Source organism: Parasteatoda tepidariorum, chromosome 4 (assembly GCF_982258835.1).
Source record: "Parasteatoda tepidariorum strain Cologne lab strain chromosome 4, Ptep-v5.0, whole genome shotgun sequence".
Classification (NCBI taxonomy): domain Eukaryota; kingdom Metazoa; phylum Arthropoda; class Arachnida; order Araneae; family Theridiidae; genus Parasteatoda; species Parasteatoda tepidariorum.
In genome coordinates, this window is record NC_141758.1 from 1,796,281 (window position 1) to 1,807,246 (window position 10,966).

The following is a 10,966-nucleotide window of genomic DNA, read 5'->3' on the forward strand; positions in this document are numbered from 1 at the left end:
ATTATCTTAAATTAATTAACAAAGTTTTTTCATATAGCCTGTTCTGATTTCCGAAAGGCACCTAATCAAGTTCCATGTTCAACAGAAATAGGTATGCGGAAACGCATTTGATGGTTACGTTGCTGGTGTCGCAACGCGATCAACTTTCAAAATCTTGATTACTATTATTTTTTTTTTTTTTTGTAATAATTGAAACTTAGCATTTTTTCCTTTGTTAATGATCTTGATCTAACATTGAGAAATGGCGAAAAGTGCATATGAATACGTGAAAGAATTCGAAAGTTCTGATGTTATAACACCAAACGTGTGGATTGTTGTTCGTATCGATGGGAAGTGTTTTCATAAATTTGCAGACACTCATCATTTTAAAAAGCCAAACGATCTTTGCTGTTTGGATCTCATGAACAAGTGCGCTTCTAATGTGATGCAAGAAATACACGATATAATACTAGCGTACGGACAGAGCGACGAATACAGTTTTGTATTCGAAAGAAACACTCGGTTTTACAAAAGAAGACTGATGAAAATATTGACACACGTTTGCAGCTTATTTTCGGTTTCTTTTGCTGTTCATTGGAATGACTTTTTCCCCGACGTGAGGATGAAGGGTTTGCCGTCATTCGATGGCAGAATAGTGACCTATCCGACCAACAAAAATCTTCGTGATTACCTGAGTTGGAGGCAGACAGACTGCCATATCAATAATTTGTACAACACTACATTTTGGAATTTAGTTCAGTTGGAGGGCGTGTCTCGTAAGGAAGCGGAAGAAAGAATAAGACACACCATCTCATCTGGGAAGCACGAGATTTTATTTCAGTTGGGTGTAAATTACAATAATGAGCCAGAACAGTTTAGGAAAGGTACTCTTATAGTGAAAGAAAAAATAAATAAGAAACAGGTGATTGTTGAAAATTCTGTGAACATTAATACAAGGCTGTGTTTGACATTCACTGATATAATCGGGGATTCTTTTTGGGAAAAAAATCCTTACATTCTTTCGACTGATTAATTTGATTTGTTAATTTTATCTGTAGAATTTTAAACCACAATTTGTGTAAGTATCTTTTGATAAGAAAAATATATTTATATAAAGTATAAAAAATATTGAATTATTTTTTAAACATATATTATTAACAAATCGTTGAGTACTTTTTCAATGAGAGAGACCCCAGGAAGATCCCCAAACTATTATTGATGTCCTGTGATGTTGAATTGGTTACATGTAGTTTTCATCCTCGCATCGTGTTTGACACCCCCCTTCCAATCGCTGAAAGGGAGTGGCTGAGTAGGGCAAAGGGGTTAGTGTATGTTTGCAGTCATTGTCATGCCAAGGACTAGATACAAATTTCGCCAATGTGGGGAATCGCAACTTGGCAGCTCATAACGTAAAAATATACCCCTATTCTCCTGAAAAAGTTGACTGCGCGTGCTCGAGAAATCGAAACTGCAAAATAATGGAAAATCACACTCCAATATCGATATCATAAGTAGAAATTGATGTTTATAAATACTCATTCCACAAACGTACGAGTTCGCAGCAGATTATTTCCCCAAAATATTAATCTAAAAAAAAGATGTAGATCCCTTTCTTTCTCACAAATCGCAAAACTTATCCTCAATAGCCGTTTATTTTTCTTGGCTAAATATATTATGACATTATATTTCGTGCAAACATCAAGAGAGGGTAAAAACCTTATATTAGATACAACCCCAGAAGTTCAATTATTTGTATTCGATTTTTATAATAAAAATAAGTAAAATACGAAAATAGTGGGGTTTTTTTCCATCGCTTTTTTTTAACACAATGCTAAAAACATTAATTGCAGAAAATGCTTGGTAATAAGCTTTCCTTAATACCAGCTAATTCAAAAAATTTATTACTAGCACTTGATAATGACTCCCAGTTCGTCTGTCCCGAAATGGGAGCTTTGGTTGGAAGTGTGGAATTATCTATAAAAGTAAAGCAATTTGTTTAATACAAAATCTTTATTTCTGCTTTATATGTTCATTATTAAATGCAATAATTCTAAGAAATTGAAAAGAAAAAGAAATACTCTCAATCGACATAGCAGCACCCAATAGGTTTAGTCTTCAAATTAAATTATATCATACTTTTTCATGAATAGTACTTATTGCATTAAATTTAATATATATCTGAGCAACTCGATATTAATAATTTGTAAAATTTATTCTCTTTTAATTCTGATTTATTCTCTTTAGAGGAACATCGTACTTAAAAAATTCTAAAACTAAGGAATCTTATTTTTAAATTTTTTTTCTAGAAATCATAAGAAAACTTCATAAGAAATTTTTTAGGACATCAAAACTTGGTCAGTTTTTCCCAAAGAATGTTATTTTCTGTAACTAAAACATAGCATATAAACTTAATGAAGGTTTGGATTAATATTCATTTTAAAGTTGGAGAAATTTATTTAATTCTTTATTTTTTATTTAATTGCCATTGATTGAAATCATTTGAAGCATTCAGTCAATTAAAATAAGTTTTACATCAGATATTTAATCGATAGTTAACTTCACTTTTTTGATATATTTTACAGAGATATGGGACTTATTTTAAGTATTTAACCAAATATTAAAATTATTAAAAAGAATTTAAATAATTATTTAAATTTTCTTGAATAGTTAAGATCACTTTAATATTATAATTTTTAGCAAGTGGTTCAGTGGTATATTGATCGAATTCTAAATATTAGCAATCAACCTTGTATTACGAACTAAATTCTTCTTTTTTTACAGTCATATGAGAATTATTTTAAATATTTAAGCAAATATTAAAACAATTTAAAACAAATTTGAGCAGTTATTAAATTATTATTATTTTCTTTCTCTTCTTTTTTTGAATAGTAAAAATTTCTTCAATATTATAATTTTTAACAAGGGTTTCAGCGGTAAAATTTTTAAATTATTTTATTAGAAAATCTGAACTTAAATGAAATATAATTGCTTGATTTAAATCAAATTGATTGAATTCTATATATACAGGCATACCCTCCAACTTATGAGGATTTTGAAAATAATTCTTTCTAGTGGTAGCGAACCAAAGTAGAAATTTTTAAAGCAAATGGATCTCTCATAAAACTTTTATCAGAACTTAAGAATCTAGCCATATGGCCTGCACTTTTATAAGTAATAGTGAACAAGTTACGCTAAAATTAATTTTTTTTAAATATTAAGACATTAATTTTGCTACCGTCTGAAAAGAAGATTTCTGAAACTACGGAAATTCCGTAGCAGTTGGAGGGTATGTATACAGGGTGTTTATAAATTCCCGGACCCATTTTGCTGTTTAATAACTCATAAAATAATGAAGATATAAACAAACTTATGGCATTTATTGATGGAATAACTCATATATTTTCCTTTTCAGGTTTGAATATCTTTACTTTTGTAAATATCGTCTGTACGTGTGGTTAATTTCAGATAGTTTCATTTTCCTGTCTAAATATCTGTACTTTTCTAAATATCGCCTGCTTATTAATTGCATTTTTTTTGGCAACTATTGCAATGTTATGTTTACTTTCTATGTGATGTTTTATTCGAGCGGATATTAAGGAGAATGCATACATCGACATGCTTGCCGCTACCTGGCGTGAAATTGACTATCGACTTGATATTCTCCGTGCGACGAAGGGGGCACACGTGGAAGTTCATTGACAGGGGTCATGAAACTTTTTGAGTCTATCTAACAATTTATGTTATTAATTTTAATCTATCTTTATTATTTTATGAGTTTATTAGACATCAAAATGGGTCCGGGACTTTATAAACACCCTGTATATTAACAATCAAGCTTGTATTACAAAGTAAGACTAAAACATACTAAAAAAAAAAATTTTTTTTTAAAGGGACCTGTCTAATATGGCTTTACCTAAGCTAATTCTTACTCATACCTTAATCTTAACTTCATTTTTATCAACTCTAATTCATTATCCAAATACTTATTATACATCCTTATTTATACTATATATTAATATTACATATTAATAAAGTCTTGTTTACTTGTCATGATTTTTTGATCTAAGAATATTTTATTTCGAATTTCAATTGGGAAAAAATTTTGTGAGTTGGAATTTTTAATATTTCAAAACTTTGTATAACACTCGTATATTTAGAAGTGCGTGATAAAAGCGCATAATGTTCATCGGTCAAGTATTCATTTTACTTTATGCTTTATTATTTTAGATTAATTCTTATTCACTGACTTATATTTTGATTGTGAGAATCAAGATATGTAGTAATATTTTAATAAATTCTTAATAAACTTCGTAATTTCTTAATAAAATTAGTTGGTGCAACTTTCACAATTTCACTTCATGAGTAGTAAAATTTTCTTAGTTTAGAAATAGGAAGATTGGCGAAATAAATGTGTAAATAGATTTTTATTTTTTTAAACAGTTTTTTAAATAGTTTTTTTAGAGTATATTAATAAATAGTATTTTTTAGATGTCAAAATTGACTGATTAGGGGATTAATTATAAAAAAAAACTTGTCAAAATGAAGAAATAATATTTATTTTTATTTATTGCTAAAAATCCATTCGTTTATAGTTAAGAAAAAAGGATTAACTGATTATAAAACAAGATTAAAAATTTAGAATATGATATAAAATTGTTCGATTTTTTTTTAAACTATTATTTATTTTAACCGAACTTTAATTTTAACTGAAATAACTTCAATATTTTCATACTTCAAAGTATCTGTAAAATACACTTTACAAAATTTATAAAATAGTATTATTACTTAATTGAGATTTCAGTGTTTTAATTCTTTCTTATTTTCCTTGAGCAATTTTCATAAATATGCTTCATATTATTAAGTGAAAGTTTTATTTAAATATTTCAACAACAAAAAAGTAAATAGAAGTAAAATTTTCATTATTTCTTTCAAATTTATGAAAAATTGCTAACTGTCAACCATCAACTTCGAGATAAACTTTGTAAAAATAATTAAATATTAATTATAACTAGTATTTTCTTTCTATCAATGCATTTCATTTATAAATTTTTCAGTGCTAATAGCTTTGGATAATTTCAACCAAATAAGAATAAATTTTATAATGCAATCCATTAAGAGGACATTGCATTTAAAAATCTTTCATTCTTAGGTATTTCAATTTTAAACTTTTCATATATTTAGTCCCATTTCAACTCCGTATCCTTGTTATTTTGAACCCAATCCAGAGGACAAGGGAACTCCTGCACCAAGTGTTGGGAGAAATGTGTCTTCGTCGAGGACTTTTTGATGGAACTAATCTGTATTTGTGTTACATGGAGAGGAAAACTACGAAAACATATCATGGTTAGGCGGACGGCAAGGGGACACTAACCCTTGATCCGTCTACCGCTTTTGAAACCTGATCATCTAATTTGAAGGCGAACGTTCTTTTCCTGAGCCATCATAGCTCTTATCATGAGATTGAAATATTCAGTTTAGTGAAGTTCAATTTAATTTTCATTAGTTTGCAGTTCAGTTAAGTTTGCAACCATGTTAGTGAGAAAGTTTTTATTGTGGTTTCTAAAATGTTATGCAGACGACTTCTTTCTCCAATTTCTTTGTGAGAAAGTAATAAAAGATTTTTTTAATTCTTTTTTGAGGTAAACTTTACAATTTTTTTTAAAAAACTTTTTTTACAGACTATTGTATAAAAGTACTTAATGAGCATTTTTCTGATTTTAGGTTTAAGCATTAAAACAAGGTTTAAAAAGGTTACTTTTCTAAAAACTTACTAAAACAAGTCACGCAATCATAACTATTATATGATACTAACTTAATTTGAAAAATATTTGCAATTTTAACCATGTTTCTATAACCCTTAGATCAAGAGGTATTCACTGCATAGTTTTTGACATCCCATGTATAGAAAACTCAAAGTTTAATTTGATTAAAAGTTTAAATATTTAACCACAATTTTTTTAAAAATTTATTAACATAATTTAGCTGTGTTTCGATATAAATGAAGATAATAGTTTTTAAAAATATTAAGTTTTTAAAAATATTACATGGTACATATATATTCATATTCTAAAAATATTAATATAAAATATTAATTAATATTAGAAGAGGTAATCATGTAATCAAATAAATGTTTGAATAAAATTTACTAGAAAAATCGCTAACAGGAAGAGTAAAATAAGATTTTTTACTTATAAATGTACCATGTAATAAAAATCCCCAAACAAGTAATAGTTTTAAAAAATAAATTATATTTTGAAATAAAGAATTTCTTTTAAGAAAAATTTAAATATAGAAAATAATGTTTTTAAATAGAAATAAGGTTTTTAAAAAACAATTAAATATTTTTTAAACAAAGAATGTTTTTCGAAAATAAATAATATTCAACAAAATAAGAATTTTCTTATAAATAATAATAAAAATTTGATTTTCTTTAAATAAAAAAGCAATATTTAAAAAATAATAATAATAATTCCCTTCAACCAGTAATAAAAATAAATAATGATTTTAAAAAATCAATTTAGATTTTTGAAATTAAGAATTTCCTTAAACTTATAAATATTGTTATTAAAAATAAAAATTCCTTCAATAAGAATGCTTATATTTTTAAAAACAAGAAATTCCTATTAAATTTCTTTTAAAAAACAAACTTTTATTTTAAAAAATATAATTTTTAAAAACAAAATTTAAAGAAGCATGTCTCTAACTTCTTGATTGTTGAAAACATAATACTGTTAGTTCCTCTTTCAGTTTCAAACAAAGTAAGTACATGATCTTGCAATCTTTTTTTCCCCCAAGAAATTGCTGAAAAGGTTACAAGCGCACCACCCAAATGTGAGGAAGAGCGTCATGCTCTTCCTCGTTATATATTTTATTCTATAAGTTTCATCGGCAATAAACATTTGGTGTAAAAGCGGCGATAATCGCGCCAAGCTAGTTTACGGGCTAAGCAGTAGAATCATATGAGGCTTTGAGTCGAAGGGGAGGGAAAATGAAAACCTGGACCCGAGGATGAAACAACTACGACACCGTTGAATTATTCTAGCAATGCGTACCTATTATTCTGATATCAGTACTTCATTGGTTTTTAGAGTCCTCTAATTTAGAATAGCATAAAAAATTACTACTGCTTTCAAAAAAATATTTTAATATAATATGTTGGTTTTGTTGCCAGTAAAATATTTATAATTATAATTGTTTGGTAATATTTTATTAATTTAAAAAAAATCTAATTTATTTAGATAAAGCTGCAATTACAGGGTGCGTAGCATTTTTAAAAAGTGCTTAAAGGTGCTTATTTTCGATTTTTGTTTTTTTAAAAGCCATTAAAGGTGCTTTATTCATTGGGTGTTTTTAAAAAGTGCTTAATTTTCCTTTTTTCAGAATGAGATTTTTCCTTTATCATGTTGATTTTCGCTTCGAATTATGCAAAAAGACTCAGTTCACATCGTTCTACTCAACGTTTGCACAATTATTTCAACCCCAATCTATTGTCAGACCAAACGTAGCGTGTGAAAATGCCATTCGTTTTATATGATTCAAAATTTCATGATTTTTGACAATTGTCAAAAACAATGCCAAAAGTTTTTTTTTTTGACATGACGGTTAAAACATGATAAAACCGTCAATTGTCAAAACTTTCCTACCTTGCTTAGTTATGATATTTTTTTAAGGTGCTTAAAAATATTTTTTGAGTGCTTATTTTTTGTTGAATAATTTGGCTACGCACCCTGAATTAAGTTTAAAATGTTATATTGAGTCAAAGTTTTTCAAGTGAAACTGGAAAACATCAAAAGTTAGATGATTGATTCTTCACGCTCTAGGACTCCTTCTTAATGGTTTCGGGGGGTGACCTCAAATATGGTAATTAATTATTCCAGACGATATTTTAAATTGTGAAATCAGATACTAAACATACTTTCTGTGAATAAACATATCTTTTTTTCGGCGGATTTGGTTTTATGACTTCCAAAATATAAGGTGCAGACGCAATCTGAAAATATGGTCCCCATAGTTAGATCAAGAGAGGGATCTGAAGTTTACACCCCTTAATGTTAATTTTACTTTTTGCATATTTCACCATATCTCCTCAAGAGCAAAGCAAATTGTAAAATTTTTGCTCTATAAAATTCGTTTGTCCAAAGATTATTTATGCAAAAAATAAATTTTTGTTAATGTTTATTATTATCATTTAATAATAGAAAAAAATTAAATTTGAATTGTAAAATACACAGTTATTTATGTCATTTTAAAGTGTGTAATTTTACAAAATTTGAGCCCAATCTGCTGAATAGTTTCTGAGAAATCGAATTTTTAAGAAGTGGTATATTTAAAACCAAATTTTAAATATACGACTTCTTAAAAATTCGATTTCTCAGGAATTATTCAACTAATTTTACTCAAATTGCCACTTAAAAATACATACTTTATAATGTAGTAAAAAGTTGTAAATCTTACAATTCAAAATTTTATGTACAATTATTTAATAAAAAACAATAAATTTTTAATAAAATTTATTTTTTGTGTGAAATTATCTTCTGATAAATTTTTTAATTGTGTGCAAAAATGTTTCAACTAGCTTAAAAAAATTCTTGAGCTATGGCAAAATACACAAAAAATAAAATTAAAATTAGGGGGTCCGAACTGCAAAGACCCCCTATATTTTGGTGGTCAGAAAGCTGAATTGGAAAGAGGTATGTTTATTGAGCGTAAGTACCTTTTTGTGTCTTATTTCGTAACTTAAAATAACACCTACACTAATTAATTAGCACATTTGAGGTCACCCCCTCAAACCATTATGAATGAGTCCTAGAGTGTGAAGATCCGATCATTAGATCAAAAGTTATTCAGGGGGTCATTTTTTTTGGTGCACTGTTCTTATAATCCTATACTAATGAAGAAAAATGAAGGGCAAGTTATTATTTTTATCGATTATGATAAAAAATAGATCCGGAGCAATCTTGGCTAAGAAAGAGATGGCAAACTTTTTTCAATCAATGTGGCAGTTAAATTTTGGTGTATTATTTTCATGCATCCAGTCTGCCACTTCAGGGGTCTGTCTAGGTTTTTCTGAGAGATACCTATTTTGTGAAAATACAGACATAATTTGTGAAAATTAAAAATTATATTAAAAAATCAACACAAAAATATGGATTTATTGTTTTTTAAGGGTACAAAAATAAAATTTTAAGAAAAAGTATTTTGTGAAACTACCGTTTTTCCTAAAGTTGAATTTGTGAAGATACCGCTAAACGGTAGTAAATTTGGCCTGGTCAGACCCCTGCACTTGTAATAGTTCTTTCTAAAGTGTAATCTGTAAGCAACTGGTTTGACTGCAAACTATAAAATTAAATTTTGTTATTATGTTAATAGTTCTGTTATTAACTTCTATTACATCAGAACAGGGAGGCTTCATACAATTAATCATATAGAATTCATCAATTAAAATGCTGAACAATTGATGAAATGTTCAATAATGTTTAATTTCACTAGCGCAATTTTTTTATCTTTCTATTTGTTACTTAAATAAAACTCACCTCTCACGGTTAGCTCGATGCTAATGGAGCTTTGATATGTTTCTAACAAATTATAATTTGCATCAGCAGAACCATTTCTGCTAACAGGTAGCAAAATAACATTTAACTATCTATCTTTGTATTTTGTTCATATGTAACCATTAAGTTTTGTCAAACATATAAGTACACTTATTATTTCAGATTAAATATTTTAAGCGAGCCCACACATCTTAAAGATTGTTCATAAGCCCCGTCTAATATACAATTTAAAAATAATAATCTGAAAAATAGAAAACTTCGAACAATAGAATTATGCCGAATGATTGTGCCCGTATCTCTCTTTTTTACTTTGTGCATGATTTTGCGAAGTTAATCATTACCAATTAAATTTATTGATTATTTTGTTTTATTTCAAAAAGAAAAAGGAGTGTTCAGCTCATAATAACAATAATAAACTCAAAAATTTAATTAAGCACTAAATAATATTTATTTTCAACTGGACTTTGCTTAAAAAAAAAAAATTAGTTTGAAACACAAACTAATGCATAACAGAAACAAAAAAATTTTATGTTGAAGCTGTTTAAGGGTTATTTTTTCTTTTGTAAAAAAAATTTTAATTTCTCCTTAATGTATGGAGGCTGCTGCTTCAAGTTTAACTTTTTTCTTTCTCTGTACCTTAATGTTCAATGTCAAGTAAGAGAATTTCTAGGTTTGTTATTGATTATTCGTCGCCAACTCATTTAACCGGTTCTTCCACTGAGTATCCTAGCAATAAATAGATTTGGTTGGTTCGAATAGCAAGCCTGTTTGGTGAAACCGAGCAAATTTAAGGCAGAGTGTGAGATTCTTATTTTTCAGTGCTGCCATCTATGGCCAAGAATTCGACTTCTGCCACATCATACGTCACACTTGTTTATAAGGCGGACCCATTCATACATCCACAGATCGTAATTTTGACCTGAATCAAAGAACGATCGGTCTCCAATCCAGTACCCCCAGAGGTATTGGTTTATTATAGATTTAGCTATATAAATAAATTATATACATATATTTAAATAAAGCTAAAATAAGAACTTCCCCCGAGAAATCTCTTTTTTTTTTTAAAAAAATTTCACTGAGTAAGCTTTTTAACTCATAACCACAAAACCAAAATAATGTTGTTTTTTTTGTGATAATTGATTTGTGAAATGAAGACCTTCACTCTTTAATCAGAGTATCAAACTTAAATTGTGCAATCATTGACTAAATTATATAATTTTACAATTTATTGGCTTTCTTAAACAATATAATTAATGATTTAAAAACATTAAATTTTTATTCAACAATTTAATTTACAAAAGAAAAAAAAACTTTAAATCTATGCAAATTTTTAACTTTTAACACCACTAATTAATGAATTAATTCATCAAATAAAAATAGTTAAATATCCCAACCTCGTAAACTTAGCTATTTAATTGACTTATTTATTTATATAA

General features: G+C 27.5%; 1 protein-coding gene across 1 annotated transcript; it reads left to right on the forward strand.

The window, feature by feature from the left end:
• The first annotated feature begins 90 nt into the window (after window positions 1–90).
• Window positions 91–1,139, forward strand: THG (tRNA-histidine guanylyltransferase). The gene has a single exon (XM_087160507.1). It carries the CDS (start codon window positions 242–244, stop codon window positions 1,010–1,012), a length of 771 nt encoding a protein of 256 aa, XP_087016633.1. The 5' UTR covers window positions 91–241; the 3' UTR covers window positions 1,013–1,139.
• Window positions 1,140–10,966: the final 9,827 nt, after the last annotated feature.